The sequence below is a fragment of the Ostrea edulis genome, chromosome 3 (genome assembly GCF_947568905.1).
Source record: "Ostrea edulis chromosome 3, xbOstEdul1.1, whole genome shotgun sequence".
Classification (NCBI taxonomy): domain Eukaryota; kingdom Metazoa; phylum Mollusca; class Bivalvia; order Ostreida; family Ostreidae; genus Ostrea; species Ostrea edulis.
Window position 1 is genome coordinate 63,466,471 of NC_079166.1, and position 26,595 is coordinate 63,493,065.

The window sequence follows — 26,595 nt, forward strand, 5'->3', positions numbered from 1 at the left end:
CTTAAAGTGGCTCATTACACTAAAAGTTTTTTAAAGGCTCGTTTTCCAGTAAGTACCTCGTATGAAGCACGATTTCACCATCGAAAGAGTGATCTGCAATGAATTTTTTTCCAGAATCATAAAAAGTGTTTTGTTTGCCAATAAGAGATTTTATCCAAACTTTGCTTTGATGCTTGATATAATTATCTAATAAAACCTGCCAAGAAGACTCAAGTAAATGTCAATAAATTTTAAAATAAAAATATTTATGAAAATTATAACGGTTTTTAGCTCACATGAGCACAGGCAATTCATCGCTTGGGGTCGAATTTACTATATAGTAAATTCGACCCCCAAGCGATGCAATTGCCTGTGACATGAGCTGAAAGATTAACTGAGCTTTTTTTCTAATCATCTGTTGTGCGTCTGTAAACTTTTCACATTTTCGACTTCTTCTCCAGAACCACTGGGCCAATTTCAAACAAACATTCTTGGGTGAAAAGGAGGATTCAAGTTGGTTCAAACGAAGGCCAACACTTTTCTCCAAGGGGAGACAATAGCAAAAATATACCCAAGAAATTTTAAAAATCTTTTTCTCCAGAGCCAACAGGTCAATTTCATCCAAACTTTGCACAAAGTATTCTTGGGTGAAGGGGATTCAAGTTTGTTCAAATGAAGGGCCATGCTCCCATCAAAGGGGAGATAATCATGAAAATTCAAAAATAGGGTGGGGTCATTTTTAAAAAAAACTTCTCAAAAACCACTGGGTCAGAAAAATTGAAATTTATATGAAAGCTTCTTGACATAGTGCTGATTCAATTTGTGAAAATCATGGGCCCCAGGGATAGGGTGGGGCCACAATAGGGGATCAAAGTTTTATATGCTGATATATTATGAGACCTCGCTTTTAAAATGTATCGCTGTACAAATATAGCCATCTGCAGTGGAACCATAAATTTATGGGTGCCAATTTTCATGGATTGTTGAGAATATACAATTTCACTGGGATAAGATTTCCTGGATGTGATATCTGTATATTGAAATGGCCTATAAATGTTATATTTCATGGTTTGAAATTCGTGGGATAAGAGCACCAACAAAAATTGAGCTTCAATGAAATCTAATGATTCCACAGAATGTACCTTTATTGTACATTACCCACCATGCATCAACAGTCACAAGCACATATGTAACTTCCTATTGTAAACTTGTATAACATCCATCAATACGGTGTGTGTTTTCACAAAAAATTCTCAGCATCTGAACTTGTTACATTTGTGCATCTCTTCAATAAATGTTGCCGTTATCATTCAATCACAAATTACGGATACACTGTGCATTAGGGGCACATAAATGTGTACAGATGTACAATATACTAGTGGTAAAACGCTACCATTTTATTTTAAATAAAAATCGGCAACACGATACATTCATTAATATGGCAACATACTGTAGGTCTTTCTTAGTTATGCTCTTCAACGTTCTCTTCCAGTGGTGTAAAGTTTTGAGGGGTGGATTCTAAAACTTCCTCATTTTGAATAAGACGAGGATCAACAATATTATATCTAGTGGGTTTTGCTGTTGATTGAACGGAATCACAAGTCCCCACAGTATCACTAACTACTGATGTTTGTGGACTTCCAGTCATTTCAGTACTGTGATTTTCCTGGAGGATGGAAGACACAGAATAACTAGAGGTGGGTGGATAATATGTGGAAGAAATGGATGGGTGATACTGCATCACATTGATGGGTGGCTGAAGCCATTGCTGGAAAGGGGGCACTTCTGACTGACTATAACCAGGGGGTGGAAGATGTGTTGGTACATAAAATGTTCCTTGCTGTAGTGGAAGATTAGGTGGAGGATACTGGGAGAAATTTGGATTTAGATTTTGTGTGTGACTGCTATTGCTGGAGTTTGGTGGATCAGGGCTCTTCCTGCCTTGTGGAAGGGGTATGTCTTGCACATGTTCGGGTTCAGTTTGTGGATTTGTAAATTCAGGTCCTGTCTTTAAGGGGTGCTGCTGAATCCCATCCAATGTGGATGATGCTGAACCTGTATTGTAAGGAGAAATGGGTTCTGAATTCCCACCAACATCTTGTTGAGTCTTTAATCTTTCCTGGGATAAAAAATCGGAAATTTGTTCGTCAGCTATTTTCTTTTCCAATTTCACAGGGCTTGCTGTCGCTGTGTTTCGTATCTGGTTGCTTCCAGCAGAACTGTCCGTGTTGAAGTACATTGATGGGGGAGCAAAATCGGCATTTCTTTCATCTCGTCTGCTTTCAAAATATTTCTGCTCACTCGACATAGGGAATAGCTCTGAAAGAGGTAAATCGAATCACATGTAAAGGAAAAGTAAAGTATATTATGATTATTGTTATTCAATATATGGCCATTTGTGACTCCTTTTCAGACTGTATCACACATGTATGTAAGTTCTTGACCTTTTCTGGAAATGATTAATATAGAGTCTACAAGTTGCTTGCCACTTTTTAAAATACACATTCCAACTTTAGTTATGATATCAATCACTGGGTTGGAATATTGACTCTAATTTATACAAAAAAAAAACAACAACATATATTATATATATTTTGAATTCCTGCTTTTTGTACATTTACTTCACTACATACATTTGTTTTTCTACATTCTAATCACTTACTCTCTTTGCCCTTATCCCACTCCCTCTGCGACCCAGTTCCTCGGAGACTGTCGTCCCTCATCAGCAATTCTGGTTCCTTCTTTACTGGTTCCTTCTTTACTGGTACCACTTTCTCTGATTTCTCTTCCTGTGTTGCTTCACTGAGTTTTGGACCTATGCTGTCTTCATCATCCTCTTTTCCTGCAAGTTATATTGCTTTTTATAACAGATACACTGTACATTGTAGACCTGCTGAGATTTGGATAACAATTTTCTCCACTATTTAATACGATGTACATGTATGTACATAGGTAAGAAATAGTCATGTTAATTCACGAAATCGAAAATCTTGCTTTCATTTCTATATCAGTAACTAATTTAGATAACAATTTTGTGTTCTTGCATTTTGATATATCAAGTACAAGAATCAGGGATTTATGGTATTTATATTTTTACAATACATTCTGCTATTTTATGTGGATGGAATATTTTTGTGATTACTATTCAAACCCAATAAGGTAATATTTCATTTTAATTACAGCTTTCTTAATTTTTCAATTTCACCACAAAATTATTTTTCAAAAGTTGTTTTATGATTGTTATAAAAATGTGGAGTATGACTTAAGAAATGGGAATGCCATCAATGTAGAATTTAAACTTCTGCATTTCATGCAGTCTGCAAGTCTTACGGATGATTCGTGAATTATCTACTTTATTCATAGCCCACTGGACTCTACATTTTTCACATACTCTTAATAAATTACAGATGCAATCTGGTGTGTGTATTTATCATGAAGTGCAAGTTACTGAATCAGCATAACAAACGTATCACCAGATTTAATATATTTTGCAATTTTATTTCAGTACCTGTAAAATTCTGCAAAAAGTGGCAAAAATGCCATGAGTTGTACAACTTTACTTAAGGTAGTATCAGCAAAATTCAAGTTGTGACACTTTCTTTTTACACTCTGTAAAATGAGAAGGCCTTAGCTTTAAAACTATGAGAGAAGTTAGACTGACAAACCCTGTACTTTCTACGTAAAATTTCCTCAAATCTGACAAAATCCAAACTTTGATTTTCTCAATTTTTAAAAAAAAAAACCAAAATCCTTGCCACATGCACATTATCAATACCCACACACACTGTAAAACAGGAAGGTCCTCACTTGGAAACTGTGCGAGAAGTCAGATGGACAAATCATGTACCCTCCACATATCATTAAATTTCAAATAAAGGAGCAAAGCTCCTGCAAGAAAGTTTGAAATGCATCAAACCTGCATCATGATCCCGAGTGATCCAAAAAGAAGCTACACAGCAAGTATCAACTTAACATGTGATAGAGAAATGAAACAGAAACAGTAAACCCCAAACAGACGGACGGATGTACAGACATCACTGTACCATAACACAAGACAGTCATATAAAAGTTAGACAACTACAAATACATTATAATCATCATTCTAAAAAGATCTCAGTAAATATCTATACTGTTTTGCTAAGAACATTGCCCACATGGGGAAAAAATGACAGCCCTGTTAGATAATACCTCCAGGAAGATCTGTGATTCCCTCCCTTTTCATTTTTCTCTGTTTCACTTTGGCAAGTCTGGCCTCCATGATAGCCTTTCTTTTCTCTTTGATTTTCTCTCTATGATTTCTCTCGTCTTTAGTCTACAAGCGAACATAAATTTCTAAAAACAAAACTGTGCTAGTAATGTTTTACCTTTATACATAAATATTCATCAAAAGATAGGGACTCGCTTTGCACTGGGAAATCCTACATTTGATTCTTGACCTCAGTGCCAAATCAAACCTAAGACATTTAACAAAGGAAGTGGTCATTCCTTCCCCAAGTGCTTAGCATTAGAAATGAAAGTCATGTACAGGTCTTATAGATATGACCTTAAAACCAGAGTTCTCGTGTCATGCTAGGCATTGGCAGGATAAAGAACACTCACTGCTATGGCCTTAATGCCATGCAGCTGGTGACATTGTCATCCGAGTGAAAAAATCTTAAATGGGATGAAAACAATCATCAAAAGAATCAGCCATCTAGAAGTTACTGTTTTTGGACCTGAAGTCTTCTGCCTACCTTTTCTCGTATATCTTTTAAGGAATCCAGCTGTTCTTTTCTTGACTCCTCATCTTTTGCAAACTGATAAAATCCCACACCATGCGTTCGGACTTCTGTAGAAATAACCAACAAAAAAAAACCCAAATTTAATATTTTGCTCTGCATTGGGTTTAGCATTTTACAGTTGTTACATATATGGTCTCTCCAGAGATCAAATCTTGGTCTTCTTTAAAACTGTGATATAATCTTATAGGTACAAATCAAATTAGCTTAGCTAAACCTGCATCATTATCTATTTAGAGATGATGTTTTCAGCTCAATATTGTGGTCTAAGTAGTACATTGTATTCAAAACAGCAAGTCAATATTTTTCCTTTCTAAGTGACATCAACTTTTGATCTTTTGACAAGAAATAACTTTATTCACAGAGGTTAAATATGAATAAAGTTTAATCTAATTTTCTTTTATATTACTTTTGTGTTAATGACACCCACTTTGACCTATCTACAGAGGTCATCCTGAGGCTTTTAGTGTTGTACACAAGAGAAAGGTTCTATCCTACATGGACAAATCTAAACTGGGTAAATATGAATATATTCATTACAAAAAGGTTTGGATGAATTAAAGTTGAGACAAAATCCAAATGCATTAGGGAGAAAGTAAACCAGGACAAAAATATCCCTGTATCCTGTCTGTACACATAGCACAAGGTACATAACTCTGTATACTGTCTGTACACATAGTACAAGGTACATAACTCTGTATACTGTCTGTATATATAGTACAAGGTACATAACTCTGTATACTGTCTGTATATATAGTACAAGGTACATAACTCTGTATACTGTCTGTACACATAGTACAAGGTACATAACTCTGTATACTGTCTGTACACATAGTACAAGGTACATAACTACAGGTCAGATTTCATTTCTAAAGTCTGAACGTAATAACACTTATCTGGGATTTTTGATAATGTTGTGCTTGTGACCTTGACATTTGACCAAAAAATATGAGTGGGGTCATTAATAGATCAAATATTCTTTTGAGATGATCCCTTACTATTATACAGTTCAGAAAGAAATTAATGATCCCAAACCAACAAACGGTCCATTTCCCCTAAATGTAGGAGCATAGACTACTATGTTGGAGTAATGGATGGAATGACTTACCGTCGTACTGGACGTTGGAGTAGTGGACGGATTTACCATCGTACTGGACGTTGGAGTAGTGGATGGAATGACTTACCGTCGTACTGGACGTTGGAGTAGTGGATGGACTTACCATCGTACTGGATGTTGGAGTAATGGATGGACTTACCATCGTACTGGACGTTGGAGTAGTGCATGGACTTACCATTGTACTGGACGTTTGAGTAGAGGATGGGCTTTCTGTCGTACTGGATGTTGGAGTAGTGGATGGAATGACTTACCGTCGTACTGGACGTTGGAGTAGTGGATGGACTTACCATCGTACTGGACGTTGGAGTAGTGAATGGGCTGATCCATGGCTGCTTTTTCCTCCTCTTCCCATTTTTGCCTCAGCATTTCTTTGTACATATCATTGGATACCATCTCAGCAGACCTGTTGTCAACCTTCATACTGGAGTCTCTACAATCATATCCACACATAATCATAAAATCACATCCACACATAATCATCAATCACATTCATAGATAATCAATCATATCATCACATCCACACATAATCATATCACATTCAAATATGATCAGTCATAGAATCATACATACAAAATCAATCCACAGAATTAATTATCTGGTTCTCGAGACCACTTGTGTCTTGTGCTGTGTGGCTAATTTTATTGTCTTATAGAAAAAATCTCAATGTGGCATTGTGTTATTCAAGGGAAAAAAATCTTATTTTGGAATCTAATTTTAGAATTTTTAATGCTTAGTATCAAAAATATTTTAAAGGCAAGATCGATACAATGTTAAGCATTTGTGGTATGTAGCTTTGAGTTACGTGTGGTCTCTGTGTTTGTAAGTCCATTTATCCCTGCGAAGGCTTTACCAGACTTTTTTTTAGCTATCCCTGCAGTTATGAAATTCAAAATTCATATATGAACTTATATCAATGGGTTATAGATCAAGTTTGAGTTTGGGGTTTCTTGACCTATTTTTGAAAGAGTTATGGGCCTTGAACTTAATAAATAATGCCGCAAAAAAACCAAACATCCAAGATATCTGAGGGTTCGAAATATTGAGGTTAGAATACATATACAAAAGGTAGTTAAGACTTCTGACTCGCTTTGACATATGCATGGTACTAGAGATATCGATGTTCTCGATACCTAAGTTCAAATATGTGTGGTCAGTAAATTTACATCAGTTCACTACTACACACTCTTGTCTCTGGCATGATTTCAACATTTTGTGCAATACACTGCAACCTGAAACAACTACCAGTATCATGTCACACAGAAGTGATAGGAGAAACTATGTAGCTTATGCAATGTCCACGTTCAGTTTCAACCATTTTGAATATATTTTTCAGCTGTGTAAATGAGCTGCTCATCACTTATGGAAAATAACTCATCTATTAACCATGTATAAGGACTAATGGCTACTACTGACAGCGTATGAACTACATGTCTGCTTCACATGATTGATCTAATCCAAAGATGATAATTATAAGAAATTTGCAGGAGGTAAGATATACCGTCTTACCCCCTTCTTTGGAATTGGGGTACAAGTGGACGGTATGTAAATGAGCAAAGTAGAAAAATAAACTGAAACCTGTCATTTTCATGGATCTTCTGGTCTTGTTTCATCAGATGTGGCAGATCCTTTTTCATACAACGTCTTGATCTTCCAAATCCATCTACATAATCCACCCTAACAGACAAAAACACTGACATTAATAAACCATACAATCAGTTTAATCAAGATATGTAGTTAGAAGGACTGCTCATTTGTACAGACTCTAGTTCATGTTGAAAGCAGTAAACAGGAAAAGCCATCTGAAATCAAATCACTTGGTCATCACATATACTTTATCCAGATAAGGTCTGGTACTAAGTGTCTCAAAGGTGCCCATGCTATCCCCAATGGAGGGGGGCACCCCAAATTTTCACCATTTTTGAGTGCTTTCTATTTTTTGTTGTTTCCTTAGATTTTTCATCCAACCACCCAATGTAGAACAAGGGATTTCTTTTTAAATTTGTATACCTCAACAAGATTCAATATTTACACACTTTTATTACAAATCACTTCCTGTATGTAAGCAATTAACCTATTTTCAGATTATCAAAGTTTGTCAACAATGAAAACAGGCATTTAGATGTGGTGTTCAGCAGTATAGGCAGTGAAAATTAGATATTTGTGCACTCTGTCGGACATCTTGCAGATGCTCAATAAGTAGGCAAATAGGAGGCACATGGCAGCAAGCTAGAGACACATGGTCACAAACAGAAAGCACATGGTCACAAACAGGAAGCACATGGTCACAAACAGAAAACACATGGTCACAAACAGGAAGCACATGGTCACAAACTGAGGCACAATGCCACAAGCAGAAAGCGAATGACCACAAATATGAGCTATAAAAAATCTACAGTAAAACATGGTTATATTGAACACGCTTATAATGAATTCACTTACAGTAAAACATGGTTACAGTGAACACGCTTATAATGAATTCACTTACAGTAAAACATGGTTACAGTGAACACGCTTATAATGAATTCACTTACAGTAAAACATGGTTACAGTGAACACGCTTATAATGAATTCACTTACAGTAAAACATGGTTACAGTGAACACGCCTGTAATGAATTCATGATTCTAACATTGCTTTTCATTCCCTGTAGTTTTAAAACATATCATAAACTTATTGAATGTAATGAATCATTTCTATAAATGAATCAAAATTGTTCATCCCAGCTCTTCACTATAAGTGTGTTTTACTGTACAAGCATCTGCCAATGTGTTTTCTTTTAGCTCAACAATGGAAGTGCAAATACCAAGGAACTGATTTGTAGTTTCTACAAATGTCATGTACATGTACTATTAGTTACACAGTTAGTGACCTGATACGGAAAAATACATGGTGTGAAAAGAAAACCCGTATCGGGCGAGGCAAAACGGGTTTTCTTTTCACACCATGTATTTTTCCGTATCAGGTCACTAACTAACTGTGTAACGAATTTATCACGTCGAAGACCTCTAACTGTATATGTGGGGGGGTCTATACAGCTGTATCATACAACTTAGTCAAATGTCTTTCCTTTTGACATGGCTGCAAGTCGAACCCGACGATAAATAAAATTACTCGCCCAATACGGATTTTACTCGCATGATACGGTTTTTTTCACAGCGTCATTTGACCAAGATCTGACCAATTAGATTTCAACAATTTTGTCTGAGGCGTGATAAAAGTAAATACACAGCACACTATAGGTAAGGGATATAATTGTGTTCAGCAAACTAAATACGATGAGCTAGATAGATATCATGTCACAGGGTGAAGTTTATCCAGAGGAGGCTTACTTGGCATGTGTAAATGAACTAGGATATTCAGCAAAATGTGACAGAAACATATAACAGACAGAAGGCTAGGCCTATCAAAGAACACATATGCTCCATCATCTATTAGATTGGAGTATAGGTATTTTCTATGCAAAAAGTAGAGAAAATGACTCAAAGGATTATACATGTTAGTTGCTTGGCCCCTAAAAATTGCAAAAAAGTTCAAATCTCCAGGATCTGAATTTATCTAAAAACTGTAATTCTTGACGTGTGACAAAGACATGAATATACATATATTGACCACAAAGAAGTAGGTACAGTTTCTACAGTCATCTGGCCCAAAATATTGATGATTTTACTTGAAGCTCAAATCCTGGCATTCAATTAAGGAATAGTTTAGCAAACCCAAAATTCACTCAGTTTGATCAGTAAAATGATTTGTGTCATATGACGAGAGCTTGAAGTTGGCATAAAATTGCAAAAATGCCATTTTCAATGAAAATATCCACAAATTCAGGTGGTTTTCCTTTTAGAAAACATACAGCGCATGCGTCGAGCAAATTCATATTGAAGCATGTTTTTCATCTCAAAATAATACACAATATATATCATTTTCATTTTGCTCGACAAATGCGCACATCTTTTCCTGAGCAATAATTTGTATGACATTTCACAGTTTTCAGGCTTATTTTGAGAAAAAGGCGGGAAATGTCTTATTCATGATGTCATAATGCTATCCATTTAGGACTATCATTCTGATTTTGTTGACATAATATACCTGGCATTTATTTTACTTTCTTAAAACACTGATTAAGGTTAATTCCAGACACATTTTATAAAGAGAATTTTTTTGGGCCTTTTTATGTATACAACCGTACCTTGTTCTTTCAAGTCATTTCATGCACTGTGCTGCTAGAAAAGAAGCATCTTATCATTCGCTGTCAATTCTTTTTTAAAAGTGAGAATGTAAGAATACATGTTGCTTTTAATTGAAAAAACAATTCTACCAATGATCTATCTTTGAAAGATACATATGAAGGAATCAAATCAATCTTGTTCATGAATTAGCATTATACTTGTGAAAAGGCAAATAATATGAAAATGTGTACTTTTTCACAAAAAATTTAAAAATCTGGGAAAAGTTTAACATTTCTGAGACTGTCTTAACATAATCAATAATTTTCTACAAGTGAGCAAAGAATTATAAGAAAAATGTATATACAACCTTCATCAAAATAAGGTCAACTTTGTTTCAAAAACCAAAAGTCAATTTAGGGGGGCAAATTCCACCCAGATCATATACAGTCCTTTGGTAAATTGAAAACAGACTTTGTCAAAAGTTTACCATTCCTCTTCTTTGCTGGCTGGAGGAGGAACTACAGCTTTTCTCAAAAGTTCCTCCTCTTGTCGTTCCCTCTCTTCCTCCTCTTCCTTCCTCTTCTGATCTCTGTCTTCCACTATCCTGTCAATGGCCTTCTTCTGGAAGTCCACTAGGTAGACTTGACTTCCATCTTCCTCTGTAAATTCATATAAATTACATACAATAGGCCAATCATGTTATCTTTATTGTACATTGATAAAACTAATTTAAACTAGTATGTAAATCACAAGATTTGGAACACTAAACTGCATTCCTTTAAGTAAATGTTTTTTAAAATTTGTCTGCAATTTTCCTGCTTTTTCCAGTCAACTTAATAAGTGAATTAAGTACTGATAGATAAGGAAATTACATGGACGTCACTTGATCTTAATTCTGTGCACCAATACATGAACAAATGTGAAATAAATAACAGACAATCAGATCACTATATAAGGACTGTCCTAAAAATGTCACAATTCTTAAGTACACATATAAAACCTTACACAGTGTTTATTATATGAGCTGAAAGCATAGCCTCCAACATTAACATTCTCTGTGCCTGCTAATGGAGCTGTTTTTGTTTTAACTGGCCTTTAAAAATTCTGGAATTTTTCATTTCTAAAACCTTACTACATGTACAAATGTATATGAATTTACAAAATACATACTTTTCTGGGATGCTGACAGTGTATTGATTTCAACTCAAATTCAATTAATTCTGATATAATTAGTGTGGAGACAGTTTCATCTGGTAGTACATAAACTGAATACATCAAATATTATAACTATTAACAAAACCAGTGTCATACAGACAGGTAAATGTTACAGACAGGTAAATGTTACTGAACATGCTCACCTGGGATATCTCCTCCACAAGTTATCTTCTCGTACAATTTTGCCTTGGCCTCTAAAGATTTTCTGAAAATGAATCTTACACATGTGAATGTTTGGGCATATTCATCCTATAATATTATTCTGAGTTTGATATAAACCATCTACATGTGATTACGACTAATAATGTATATAAATCAGCTCTGAATTTGTAAGCAATTACCATGTTTTGAGTACTTTCATGGTTTATGACAAAATGTGCATTTGGTTTCAAAACAATAGTTATAGGAAAAATGTCAAACCATATTTTAGGACACTGTGCCATTTTACTCACTTTGATTTTTCAAATTCATTTGCTTCTTCTATCTTCTCCTCCAAGTCTTTGTGATTTCTCTCTAACACACCCTTGTTCTTTTTGCTCCATATTGAAGCTTTCTTAAAATAATAAAACCACAAACATTTATAATGAGAGACATCAAAATGACAGACTGTAATCAAAAATACAATGGAATATTTGCATTTCCAATGTTTATACCTTCGATATCTTTATCAATAGAAATCAAAGGCAACTGTATCTTTTGGGTTCAAATTTACTATTAAAGAGTACTCTTTCATAGTAAATTCGAACCAAAGCCTTACGACTGACTGTGGTTGAAATGATAGCCACTTCCTCATGAATGTGAACAATGTGTGTAAGAATCTTGATAAATATAGTATGATTATTTTGATGGCTGGGGATATTGAGAGTACAATGTAAATATAAAAAATTAATTTCAGTTTTGAAAATACATGAGGGAATTTTAATACAGCAACACTTCACACCTGCAAACTTTTCATGAAGTGCTAATGCTTTTTAATTATAGGTGAAGGTGTAATTATGTTCAGGTGTGAACACCTCTCCAACCAATATGACAAAAGCCTGGGTAGAAAAAATACCTGAGTAAAAGTTCACTTCATAAATATATTCAGAACTAAACATGACTTCAAAGGTATTGGATATGAATTTCATGTCCAAGAAAATTCATCTGGAAATTTCAAAGCAAAGATTTATAAAATAAATTTCAGAAATTGAAATATATAAATTTTAATTACACTCTTCAAAGTAATTGAGAGTAATTAATTACAAGGGTTGAAATCAATGCAGTTGTAATTGCAAGTAATTGACTAAATTGTGAAAGTAATTGAGAGAAATTTTAAAATTAGGCCATCGTTAAAAATTTTTTTGTTTGATGTACTCTGACCCCCATTTTTCAAGTCAGGTAGGTAGGTCGGTATTTTTTTTTTTTTTTTTTGGAATGTCATGAAAATTAGATTTACAAATTTACTGATGTTTTCATTAAACACATAACGCTGCCAGACAGAATAGAGTTTAGAACATTCATTTTGTACACGTATATTATACACATACATCTTCCAATGTCTTCTGAAATTTTCTCAGGACGTTTTGTATTCGTCACAGATGAGGACCTCAAACCGTTGTTAAGAAATAAATTAACACCCCTTTTTATTACCACCGATTGATTCTTCTATTTGTGGTTTGACATTCATAATAGTAATCACTTCAACACTTAAATGTGATCCATGAATGTCCAAGTGAATTACATGATGATGGCAATTTACAATCAGTTTTAATATTGCCCAATATTATAATTTTAATGCCGACTTCTCCACATCGTTCAGTTTGTTGTGACGATCATGTTCCATTCGTGTGTCTCAGTTTAAGAGCACAGTAAAAGTGCCTTTCACCTATTAAATCATCATAACATTTAAATAATCCCATATCAAAATTCTATGCGTGCTTTTTCAGAAATATATATAGACCATCAACTTGAACGCAGACTCGTGGTCCGCCATAACTTTGGTGCGCTATCTCGGGTGATTTTTGATTTAAGTAACATGGCTTTCAAATTTTTGTACAAAAATACGATCAGGCCTCGACGGGGGAGTTCGTAGCTCCTTGTTCTATCTTGTTGGTAGATAATGTGGTAATTTGGAGCAGAGATGCGGTATATTTGATCGTTCATATAGATAAGTGTTTGAAAAGTTCCCGGATTAACAAATGGTCATTATCAAAGTGAAAGTAGAACCGAAAGACGCCCAAAGAACATTTTGATACAGTGTAACAAATATTCTGTAAAACAGCTATCCAAAAAAATGGCATCAAATTTAAAACTAATTCGAAGAATGTCTACTTTCCAGGGAGCAAAAAAAAAAATTTCGAAGTGTGGAAAAAACGATTGGGTCGGGGCAAATTTCACGGGTCGGTCGGAGTACATCAAACAAATCAATTTTTATTTTAAGCCTTACATTGTGGATGTAATTGATCCCATCCCTGTGTTATATCAAAGACTGCAAATTATTGTTTACATTTGTACTGTAATCTCACACATTTCGGTCTGATTCAATAACTTCTATCGACTCATTGAAACAGTTCCCATGCTTGTAGCGGTACTTACTTTTTCTACAGTCTTCCCTTTGATAACATTTGCATTCTTGTGCTGAAGTTGCTGCCTTTTAAATTCCTCCTGTTTTCTGAAGAGCTCTGCTTTAAGGTCAATTATCTGTAAAATTCATACCATTTCAGAATCAGGAATAAATGTAACATAAGAAATGAGGAAAGAGAATCTGTGAAAGATAACATGAAATTCAAGTTCCGAGTGTCACCCAAACAGCAGTTTTCGACTGCGTTTTAGTCAGTATTAACAGCTGCAAATAACATGAGAAGACAGCTATTCTCAATCTCTAATTCTTATGCTTACATATGTTGGTAGATCTATATTAATTTTAAATGTTTACAAATAATATTATGTAAAAATTTACAGTTACCTAATTCCTTAGCTAACTAAAGAAAAATAAGCCATAAAATATGACTGACCTTGTTGTACTTAGTACATATTAAAATGTCTCTTGATATTTATCATAATTGTTTGATGATTTTCTTTTTAAAACCAGACATCAGAATTTTCAAAAATAGTACATTACAGGAAACACTGTCAAGGAAATTAAATTCAGTGGCTCACCACACTTTGAAAGAGTCTCAAATCAGCACGGAATGATTCAATCATGAAAAATATGATAAAATGTATTAAGTCAAAAAGACTAAAATTCTGCTATTTTGGATATAAAAACACAGTTTTCAAAAATTTGTTTTAATATGAACAAAATTAAACTCGGGATCTTCTATACTTTATCCACTGCACTAAGAAAATAGACAAACAAATCGGTCAATTTAAATCATTTTACCGAACATAGAGTGTGTTTGAGATCGCTGTTCCTGTTTTTCTTGTGCTCAGTTCTTATAGATTCGTGAACATAAGCGCATGAACATATTCTTGTTCTTTGACCACACTACCTAAAGAGGTGGTGCGAGTTCTTGCACCTTGAATCCGTTCTCATGATGTGTACTCGGCGTTTGGGATTGGCAGGAATTTGTACTCTTGCGAAGAACAGCTGTCTCGGATGCACTTTTGAAGTGCCGTCTTTTGCAATGGTGTTATGAGAACGTACAGTATAAGCCTCGTCATGAACTACCTTATTACAGTCTGTTTTTCTGATATAAAAACTTGATGAATGCTAATTAAACCGGTGTAGGTCATAGATCCATGACACACAGTAGAAGAAATCTGACAAGAAATAATCCAAGAATTCTTTTTCAGAATTGTGAAAATAATGATATTCTACCTTACTATCACAAGAGACTCGATGGAGACATTTTGGATTCTTTATTTCAGAATCCTAACAGACAATATGTCATGTATGCAACAGTAAATCAAATTTGAAGGGATACAGTATCATGAGGATGCACTTGAGATTTTACTTCATAAGTTGACAGATCTATATCTACTTTGGAGTTGTGGGTTTTTTTGTTTTGTTTTTTTGTTGTTGTTTTATTGTTGTATAAATAAACATAATGACATCGCTTTAACTATCTATATTCTTGAATTTCTAATGGCTATAAAAAGGAGGAACCCTGAAACATTTTAATGCAAAGAGTAGCTGCAAGTATCTTGAAAAACTTACAGACGATGAATTTACGACAGAATCTCTCTCGTTTTCCATTTTCAAACGTAGTAACGACTATGAATGTTTTGATCGGTACGTCGAATTACCCAAATGGAATTCAAATATGCATTTCTTACAAAAGAAAAGAATAAAGAACATATACATGAAAATATATAATAATTTATATGAATTTTAAATATCTTCTACTTTAAATAAACATTGTATACTATCAAATAGTTACACAAAGCTGTTGTAACAAAGAAATAATTTTTTAAAAGTGAATGTGAAATAGCAATTTACATAATTAATGTTTTAACTTTGTTGAGAGGGTAATTAATTTTAAGTGTCCAACATGATTGGCGCGTTTTTTTGAGTAAATTGCTTTGACAATGAGAAATCACAATGGTTCGTCTGACAACATAATTCCATAATTATGAGACGATCCATTTACATTTTAAAAACGCAAGGTTCGACCATAGGACATCATTACTTGCTGAATTTCTCCCATGAATTAAGGTCTTTGGATTCTTCAAGCAGTAAGTCAGTTTTATACTCAAGAATTTTTTTTAGTTCAAATAACATTTATTCAATAAATTTATGACAAGTATCAATAAAGATTGGAAAACAAGCCATGGGGTACCCCAAGCCATGCAATAACTTAATTAACTTACCGTACGTGTTTACAAATCCTCTCTCAAAGTTCCGTTACACGTGAGAGACTGATGTAAGTAAGACACAAATACTACGCTTCGGACAGAAAATCTACAAATTCTAAATCGGAAGAAGGAGCTGACGACAACTACTGCCCAACACCGAAACGTCCTAGATCTAGTAGTGTACTCACAAGTCCCCCATCTGTCTCGTTGTGTATTCCATCTACATCAAAGAGCCACTCGCATTGCTTTTTGTGTAAGCGCCCGGGACCAAAAATGGTCGTGGTCCCACCAAATGCAAGATTTCGGGTATTTTTGAACTGTGAAATTATAATACCAGCTGGCAGTAGATGTTGTCCAAACCATTTGGATGATGGTCAATTCAAGACAGATGTATGGTCAAAAATAAAAGCAAACAAGACCTCATTGCTAAACAGGTCTACTATTTTGGATCTCCTAAAACGTTTGAGGACTGTCGCCTTGCATAATAGTTCCAGGATTGATTTTGATTTGGCTAATCTCACTGAAAGTGACTATTTGAACTTAACAGGTATATGCAAAGATGCATTTAGTGAACTGTGCGCATCACTCAAAGATGTCCGGAACACACCAGTTCGCAGTACCCGCACCTCACTTGGAATTTTTTTATTCAAACTGAAATCTGGACTGTCAAACAAAATGTTGTCTACCATTTTCAATATCTCAAAATCGAGTTTGCGCCGAGCCATAGCTTCTGTAAGACAATCTCTTGTGTGTTCATTTGTTCCACAAAACCTGGGTCTCCAACACATCTCCCGTGAAGAGGTTATTGATAAGCACACTAGATCCCTGGCACATACCTTGTTTGGTTCCTCTCGTAATACCGAAGCAGTCTTGGTGTTAGATGGAACTTATATCTACATCCAAAAGAGTAACAACTTCCAATTCCAAAGACGTTCATATAGCTTACATAAAGGGAGACCGTTGGTTAAGGCTATGGTTGTAGTTACAACAACTGGATATTTTCTAACTACAATTGGACCATACCTGGCAGACGGCAAGAATAATGTTGCTGCGATTCTTACCCATATGTTCAAAACAAATGTACAGGACATAAAAAACTGGGTGCGTAAAGAGGATATATTTGTTCTTGACCGTGGTTTCCGTGATGCAATAAGTCTCCTGGAAGACTTGGGAATTAGAGCTGAGATTCCTTGTTTTGTGAAACGTGGAGAGAAACAGCTATCAACAGAGGATGCTAATTTAAGTCGCCTGGTAACAAAGGTAAACACACACGCACACAGACACTCACACACAGACGCGCCCGCACACACACACACACTATATGTTGAATATATAATAAAATTTTTAAAAAGCAAGAGCTTCTTCTGTGTTACCTCTATAATACGTTTGTAATCAATTTTCAATTTCTATTGAAGGTCAGGTGGATAGTAGAATCAGCTAACGCGAGAATTAAAAGGTGGAAATATTTCGACAAAGTACTGCCAACGAACCAGGTGCCTTATATTGGGGATTTAATCAGAATTGTTTGTGCCATCTCCAACAAATTCCTTCCACCATTGTCAGGAGGTAAGTTGTGCATGCAGAATAGCAACCCTTGGTCAAAATTCCTTTCTTAATTAATATCAATATAAAGGAAACATTACTACATATAACTACCGATAGTAACTCAAGATGAATGAGTGCGACGACTTTGAGTACTTAAAAAAATCATACGACCTATAATATTTGATACTGTTTACATTTTGCCTACACAAGAAAGTACAGGTAAATAGTTTTTTGTGGAATAATTATCGAAATTACCAATTCTGAATTTTTTCTCTCCATCAGATCGAGAGGATGATGTTGCTATTGCATCCAAGATGTTGTACCTTAGTCGCCAGGTAAATACCCTGAAGGAGCGAGTTGAAACAGAAAATCTTGACACGAGAAAGTCCACTATTTGGAAGGAAGCGACCACAGTTGTGGATTTCCCCAGACTCTCTGAAGAACGGCTTCGAGAGCTGACTTGCGGCACGTATCAGTTGAGGCTATCTAAGAGTTACATACAAGAACATTTAGATGGTAACCACGATATCTTTGTTCACCAAGAAGATCCGCATCTACTTAAAGTCAAACTACAAAGTAGGCACGTTTCAGCGAAGTCCCATCTTTTGTGGATTTCTTATACCGAGGCAGATATTACAGCATGGTACTGTAGATGCAAAACTGGCGCGAGGGTAGTTGGGGTGTGTTCCCACATTGCCGCCATACTGTGGTATCTTGGATACGGCAGATTCATGTACAGTGCAGATGAGCGAGTCGGTGTACGTGATTGGTCATCGTTTGTTGAAGACGCCGCTAACGTTCCAGAAGAAATAGACCAATCCGACAGTGACGAGAGTATTGTCGAGGAATAGCTTACAATTTAATTACTGGACACATTATGCTATTTTATTTTTACACATGTTTAAAAGAATTTGTTCCTACCTACTGTACAATATAGAAGTATTTAAAAGCATTTTAGTTGAACATATATTAGAAATACGAGGGTTGTCCCAAAATTCCGTGGACTGGACTTTTAACTTTTAAGGTATTGATTTAATTTCATAAAACCTGTTATATATTATCAATTATACCATTGTTAACCAATACCGAAAATTTGCACTTTTATTTACCTTTTTGAGAAAATTAATTATTTACGATAAAGTTGTACTCGGCGACGCAACCTGCGACGTCAACATTTTCTCGCGGTGTTCGCGCGTCTGATCGAGGAAATCCTTCGAACATAAAATCCTTCTTTGATTTTCTTCATTTTTAAAACCCGAAGTACCCAACGTGAACATACTATATGCATTCATGAATTATCCGATAGACTGCAGTGAACAGACGATTTGCTGATTCCCAAAATTTCATCGATCTCTCGTGCGGTCCGACGTCTTTTTTCCCCGAATAGCGTCATCATTTCGCTGGATATTTGCATCTAACTGTCGCACGATATATCATAATTCATTTAAATATTCCGTCATACTGATAAACATTTTCCAGGTATATAAATGAATATCTAAACAAAATTCCTCTATAAAAATATACTGTCAGAAATAAAATGAACAAAGTGTGGGTTTTTTTCTCCAGCGATCGTAATTTCTTTTCGATTATATTACCCCCCCCCCTTTTTTTTTTACCCTGCGCCGCTTTATGGTTCCCTATAATGAAAAACCTGATTTTTTCCTATTCAATGTCAATTACAAATATAATATTAATTTTGTTTTTACATATTTTTTATTTAAAACTGTTTGCTCTTCATGTTGTAAAAGTTTAATTTCTCAGTGACGTTAGATTATTGAAAAACGCCGCTTGTCCACGGAATTTTGAGACAACCCTCGTACATGTTTTAATGACGTTAACGTCTGCCGACACAACGTTATACAAAGACAACTTTCCAAGTAACCCTTTCCATCAAAGTAAGCAATATCATGCTATATTTTATTTTTTCATGAAGTACATTGTCATAAGATTCTATTTGGACAATTTCATTAAATTCAAAGAATGGGCCGATTTTGACCTTTCATGGCTCTAGCTCTTTATGGCAAATCATAACATGTAAATATATATATAGGTTACTGCTAACACAGCAAATGAAATTTATTGTTATATATTTACATTCTGCATTATACTTTTATTTCTGGTCAGTCATTAAAATAGATTTTTACTTGACTAAATAAGCATTTGGAAAATTGAAAAATTACGTAAAACCAGTGTACGTTAGCTAAAATTTCAAGAATAGGATATTCCGTTACAAGAAAATCCGTGAAAAGGTTTTGCATGTAAACCAAAATGCAACGTTTAAAAACTTGTGTAATCATCCCCCCCCCCCCCCCGATTCATTGCATATTATCTAGTGCAGTTTCTAGATCATCTAATTACATCCCCCCTTTCCAAATCACTGGATCTGCCTCTGTTTTGGCATAATTTTTATCAGAATATCACAGACGCTTGGTTCTATAAATAAGTTATGGCGTCTGCATATAATATTAACATATACAGACATCATAACTTATTTATAGAAACAAATGCCTAGCTGTGCAGTACAGGATGAGAGAAAATGCAACGGACTGGACCGGGATTCGAACCCGACCCCCTAAATCTCTAGTCAGGTACTTTACCAACTGAGCTATCTAGCCACCGGCTAACAAACCCTACTGACCGCTACATTCCTCTCTTCTGAAATATCTTATCAGCTGAAGACATATCAACCCAGATTCTTTTTGCTCCTAGCAGAACTTTCACCTGCAAGTCCAGGCCAGGGTGGTTAATCAACGGCACCAAATATAACAGGAGGGGAGAAAATGCAATGGATCAGACCGGGATTCAAACCCTCTAGTCAGGTGCTTCACCAACTGAGCTAACTAACCCGTCCGGTCGCTTCATTAATTTATTTGGTGCCGTGACCAGGATTTGAACCAGGGCTGTTGCAGCCAAAATACAAAGTGTTAAACACTATACGATCACAGCACCAAAATCTAACAAGAAGGAAGAAAATGGCAATGGACTAGACCAGGATTCAATCCCGGGGCCCCTGAATTTCTAGTCGAGTGCTCTACCAACTGTACCATATCTGGGCTATCTGGCCATATCTGGCCACCGGCGATCGAACTCAGCTGCCCGCTATGTACAGCAGAATGTATATTCATGGAAAGTTTCAAAATTGTGGGGGAAAACATAATCCTAAAAAATGATATTTTTTTTCTACCTATTATTTTAGATATTACGATAATTTTCTCTTTGGATCCATTGGGGTAATTCGACACATCCTAATTTGATTGCGTTTGTTGAAGACAACTCGTACTTCGTTGACTTCATGAAACAGCCTTTCTCGTTTTGAGGTCTGAACCAAAGTCCTCTGATAAAACTTAAATAACAACGCTAATGATCATGATTTTATTCATGCTAAATAGTATTAGAGTTTAAAATAAATCGTATCTATTTATCCCGGAACACTAGATTTCCAAAATAATGTTTAGCAAGCGTCCGACTGACGTAGATGAAGTGAAGAAAGCCAAATCGAAAATTTTTGTAAAGGTAGAGGTTTTACCATTTCAGCGAGAAATAAACATAAGAAAAGAGATTTTTTCTAGATTTATGTTGATTGGTAGTTCGTTTAAGGAATTAATGATTGAAAATAGAATATTAATTGACTTTGAAATGTTCTTTTTTTCATTTAGAAACGTCCTGACCTGATGAAATGACGAGATCAGTTTAAAGAGTACCATCTTTAATTGAATGGGAGAATTTTCAACTCTCCTATCCATTCCTGGCCACTGCAGACAGAGTATTTAAGAAATTTGTTCCATCATTAAGTCCTTTTAATGGTAAGAATTTGCGATCACTCCAAACATAATGTATGTATTCAGCACTATAGAGCTTATACTACAGAACATGGTACTTGTAGTTCAGTTGTAATGATGTATCATCTATGATCTAGAAGGCTCACATTTTTAAAGTCACATCCCTATGGAGCTAAACAATGGCAGTTATGTAGGTTTTACCTCACCTAACTGCAAACTATCATGAAATATGCAATTGACCAGAATTTTTTTTTTTATAGGAAACAAATGTAAATTGCATGTTGTTGTCGACCCCTACATCCAAAAAATATTCAGGTTAAAATAAATATTTATGGTACCTTTATTTGCATGAGTCTAAATTTAATGCATGTATTTACAAGTTCATGCAAAAATTGTTGCAGGTAATAAATTCAGCGATGAATAAGTTGCCAGACGGTTCACAACTTATTGGCACCACAGCAACAGTTCAGTCAATCGCCATTCAGCAACCCATGGCTGTCAGACAGCAGATCCCAGCAACAATCCCGGGAACTCCCACTCAGGCGGAGACTAAAGTCTTAGACAAGCGAAGACTGCAGGAGCTGGTCAAGGAAATTGATCCTATGGAGCAGCTGGATGAGGATGTGGAAGAGGTAATTCAGTAACTCTTTTTTAATTTTAAATCCAGCCAACTTTTTAAAACAACTTTTCATGAACAAATAAATTTTCAGTATATGTTTGCATTTGATTTTTAAAAAATAAATCAGCAGTTTTTTAAACAGCTGTGCTAGGTAAATCCTATGAGATATTAAAAAGTAATCAAAGTTTTGACCTAAGCCTATTATCAGTTGGTGGTCTTAAGGCCTGGGGTCAAGATGACCCAAAGTTCTATCTGCAGGTACATGTATGCAGACTCCAATACATGTGCAGTATTCTACAAATATTGTGGATCATTTATATTTCCTAGAGCTTTTTGTGACTTTTTGGATTTACTGTAGATGCCCCTGTGGTACAAATATCAGCAATGTTCACAGTCTTAAAAAACTTTTAATTAGTATCAGTGGATGTAAGTTCAGTAACTGTTATAAATTCTTATTTTGCACAAGCAATGGTGTTGATTGAATATATTATAATGAAGCCATTGACTGTATTGATAATACATCATAAGTTACAAGAAATTATCCTCAATATTAATACAGCTGACCAAAGTTGAGACAATTATTCAAACCTGATGAAGACATGATTTATTTGCATCAAACTGTCAATAGTTCACAATGTGTGACAGTGCTCCCACTGGACCAGAATTCCCTTTCGCCACTTTTTCGGGGAGCTGCGCGACACAAATAATCACATGCTTTACAATTATTTCCATCATATTATATATTATTTTATTCATTACACTTGTTTTAGCATTTTGAATCAGTTACATTACTTATTCATATCCAGCTACCATACCTAAACATTTCTTTCTGTAATAATAAAAAGTTGATTTGTTTGATAAATTCTATTATGGAAATCAAAATTCAGATAATAAATCATATAAATATAAACTTTATGATGCTACACCTCTCAGTGAAAACATTGTGTACATTGGCCGAAATGCAGATATCACAAAACATCAAGCCCAATTTAGAGTCGTATCTCAACCATTCCCTATTAAATTTCCGTTTTTGTATGGAAGATTTTGCAAGTTGGACAGAATCAGATGTTTGAGCAGGTGGGGTTGACTGTAAAGCCAAACATAGATATTTTTTTTAATTTTAGACTGACTAGGGCCAGAAGCTACAAGTTTAGTGTCAAAATAGAATGGGGTGCATAGTCTTATGAGATTAGCATTTTTATACTGTTGCGCACCAAACTTCAAAGAAAATTATTTATTAAAATTGCTATGGCCATATCAATGGTGACCGACCGCATTGTTTATGAAATATTCGAACTAAAATCAAGCACATCAAAATCTTGTAATCAACGAGTTCGGCCGCAAAAACAAACAATTGATGTATTCATATATACATTATACACAATAATACGGCCAATTTAATTACCGGTCGGTTCTCTGGTTAAGAATTCACATTAATGTGGAGATGATAACACGATAATGAATAAGACTTTAAATGTTAAACAATTGACCAAAGCAGGGTCAACAGCTGTCCGATGTACTTTATTACATAATCACCGACTTTTTTGCAGCCATAAATTACCTGAGGCTGTGACCAGCTCTGTGTGCACTGGAGCGACGCGAGATTTCCGGTCGCACGCATTGACTGAATAAACAGATTTTGACTGCATAAACAAACAGGCGATAATGTGTCACTGACAAAGGATTAAAAATACAATTTATTGCAAAAAGGGATTTTCGCCACTTTCAATTTTTTTTCGCCATTTTTGAAAAAAATTCGCCATTGGCGAAAATGGCGAAGCCCAGCTCGAGCACTGATGTGTGATATTATTGCTAGTTAGCCCCAAGCATGTGAGGACTAACTACATGTACTTTGGTTTTGTTAAATTTAATGCATGGGAGTACATCTAAATGCCAAAAATAAAAATATTTAGAATATTTTCTGATGCGATAATTGTTCTTAAAAGTAAAAATCTTTCATGCAAGTTAAAACTTATCCATGTGCTAGGACTCTAAACCATGATGATTGGCAGACTGGCCATTTGTAGTGATGTGCTGAATTATGATACATTAAAGGCATGTGAAATGGAAATGATTTTTACATTGCACAGATCTGTGGAATTATGACCCCATGGACTAAACTGAAAGAATGACTGTTTGAACATTTTTTCATGAATTTATCAATATATACATCACTACATGTACATACTTAATGTTGCTGAAGAGAATCTGATTATTGTGACAAGGCTATCTCGTGCATTTAAGGGAAAATAAAGTTGTCATTGACAAATACATTTAGAATAGTATTTTCAGTATTTAGCAAAGACTATTAATTTTATTTTTGTATGTTTTTAATGTTAACATATATACAGTACATGCATATCAATGCATATTTTAAGTTTTGCTAATGTTGTAAATCCAATAAAAAACAAATATATTGTATATAAATATGATTTTTGCAGGCATTGCTGAATATAGCTGATGACTTCATTGATAGCATTGTGACATCTGCATGTCAAATTGCCAAACACAGGAAGTCCAGTACTTTAGAGGTTAAAGATGTTCAGCTTCATTTAGGTAACACAACAGGTTTATGTATGTCACCTTTAGGATTTACTGTAGACACGCCCTTTCTTCGATTGAGTAAAAGTTGACCGATATATCTTTTCCATTCAGTCCAAAGATACAAAACTCCATGGATTTGTGATCAGTTCTGGTACATGTGTATTTATTGAATTTACATTTAATTTGCTGGTATGCAATTCCAAGGAGTTTTTATTACCAGAAAAAAAGTGGAAATATGTACAACATACACACACAAAAAGAATTACCTTCAATACTCAAAATATATTTTTTCAGTCTTGCTTTTCTTAAAGTACTAGTTTGTGTACTAAACTAATCTAATCTTGATGTTTTGTAATTGCTGTTGTAAGAGTTCAATTTCCTTTTTATTTGTTTACTATCATAATTTATATGGCATCTTGTAAGTAAATCATTGATCTTGTCAATAAGCAGGGAGCTGACCACAGTAAATATGTCATGTTTCTTTTTACAGAACGTAACTGGAATATGTGGATTCCTGGATTCGGATTGGATGATCTCAAGCCGTACAAGAAGGCAGCAGCTACTGAGGCTCACAAACAGGTCAGCAATTATATATATGCATGTTTACAGTTAGGCAACCCAAAGGTCTGGTGGTTAAAACTTATTTGCCCACTACAGCATAAATAACAACATTTCTGAAGTCACAAATCATTGATCTCTTTCTGAAGGTAGCTGGACTGAGTCACAAAACATTGATCTGGGAGGGGGTTCTAGTGGAAGACCAGTGTTTTTCTATCTGGAGTAGTCGGAGTTAATAGAAATTTTTAAGTGTCATTCTAGGAATATTGTAATCAGAATCAGGGACTCACTGAATTTGATGGCGGATCACCAACTAGTGATTATATTCCGTCAACTGTTGCTTCTCAAAATTAATATTAACCAGTCCATCAGGCAATCATAAGAATTATTGGGTCAAGTACTGTCTGACGTGTTAAGCCATTCTTGGTACAATGATTTTGACTACGGTCAACTCCGCTACCTAATCAAGATATAGGGCTCGTGGGGGGTGTGACCGGTCGACAGGGGATGCTTACTCCACCTTGGCACCTGATCCTACCTCTGGTATATCCAAGGGTCCATGTTTGCCCAAATCTCTATTTTGTGTTGCTTGTGGGAGTTATGAGATTAACCACTGCTTGTTATCTTCACCTTTCATTTATTAGCTTAATCAATGTTCTACTACCTGTTTTGTAATGCTAGAGTCAAACTCTGATACCTGTATTATATACATGTACATGTAGCAGTAACCATTTTATTTTGTCATAGCATAGAAAACTGGGTGATAATTGATTTTTGTATTTTCATTCGCACTTAAAAATTAGCATGTTGCAAATGTTTTTCTAAATGATTTTACTTTAATACTATTTTATTTATTTTTTCTTTCAGCGAATGGCACTTATCAGAAAAACTCTTAAAAAATATTAGGAGGCAGGGATAGCAAGATTTATCTTGTACAAGTACTGGTTGTGTCTTGTGAAAATTGAGATTTTGGTGTTTTAAAAATGAAATCTCTGTACAAAATTCAGGAAGATTGACATCGGAAACTCGGTGACAGAGGTAGAAACTGTTATGCCAAAAGTGAAAAAAAAAAATTAACATTTTCATAATTCAAGTTAACATTCATTGAGTAATAGACTTTGATTTCACAATTTCAATTTTTGTTTCAAGTATTGTATTATTTTCTACTGAAATATTTTTAATAGTGGACTAATATATCACAAGTGTATGAGCTATACCTTGTATGTTCATATGTACATATATATTTGTACATGTTTGAGCTGTAGTGTATGTTTGTACATGTTTCCGAGCTGTACATGTATATACCGAGTACATTGTATGAGATCTTGAAGAGTGTATATTTGTACACACCAATGAGGTGTACAGTGTATGTTTGTACGTGTTTGTGAGCAGTACATGTATGTACCGGGTACATTGTAGAGTGTATATTTGTACACACCATTGAGGCGTACAGAGTATGTTTTTTATGTATGTGTATTTTACAGAGAGTAAGTTTGTATATGTGTTCATGAGCTATTGTT

The 26,595-nt window shown here is 34.9% G+C and overlaps 3 protein-coding genes across 3 annotated transcripts in view; 2 read left to right on the forward strand and 1 right to left on the reverse strand.

Moving 5' to 3' along the window:
• Positions 1–1,355: 1,355 nt before the first annotated feature.
• On the reverse strand, positions 1,356–15,467 carry LOC130052716 (coiled-coil domain-containing protein 174-like). The gene is made up of 11 exons (XM_056158484.1): positions 15,393–15,467; positions 13,829–13,933; positions 11,707–11,807; positions 11,398–11,459; positions 10,527–10,698; positions 7,450–7,548; positions 6,162–6,304; positions 4,713–4,807; positions 4,168–4,291; positions 2,642–2,821; positions 1,356–2,298 (listed from the first exon to the last, which is right to left on the reverse strand). The coding sequence occupies exons 1-11, from the start codon at positions 15,429–15,431 to the stop codon at positions 1,442–1,444; spliced, it is 1,977 nt and encodes a 658-aa protein (XP_056014459.1). The 5' UTR covers positions 15,432–15,467; the 3' UTR covers positions 1,356–1,441.
• A 538-nt stretch (positions 15,468–16,005) lies between these two features.
• On the forward strand, positions 16,006–18,426 carry LOC125674568 (uncharacterized). The gene is made up of 4 exons (XM_056160978.1): positions 16,006–16,010; positions 16,108–17,290; positions 17,446–17,596; positions 17,858–18,426. The coding sequence occupies exons 1-4, from the start codon at positions 16,006–16,008 to the stop codon at positions 18,424–18,426; spliced, it is 1,908 nt and encodes a 635-aa protein (XP_056016953.1).
• Positions 18,427–20,902: 2,476 nt separating this feature from the next.
• LOC130052717 (transcription initiation factor TFIID subunit 12-like) overlaps positions 20,903–26,595 on the forward strand; it is a 6,039-nt gene continuing 346 nt past the window's right edge. Inside the window, exons 1-6 of the mRNA XM_056158485.1 lie at positions 20,903–21,088; positions 21,232–21,378; positions 21,756–21,986; positions 24,415–24,529; positions 25,008–25,096; positions 25,943–26,595. The exon at positions 25,943–26,595 is cut by the window's right edge and continues 346 nt beyond it. Of these exons, the coding sequence (XP_056014460.1) occupies positions 21,376–21,378; positions 21,756–21,986; positions 24,415–24,529; positions 25,008–25,096; positions 25,943–25,981 (477 nt within the window). The 5' untranslated portion in view covers positions 20,903–21,088; positions 21,232–21,375 and the 3' untranslated portion in view covers positions 25,982–26,595. The remainder of the gene's footprint in view (positions 21,089–21,231; positions 21,379–21,755; positions 21,987–24,414; positions 24,530–25,007; positions 25,097–25,942) is intronic.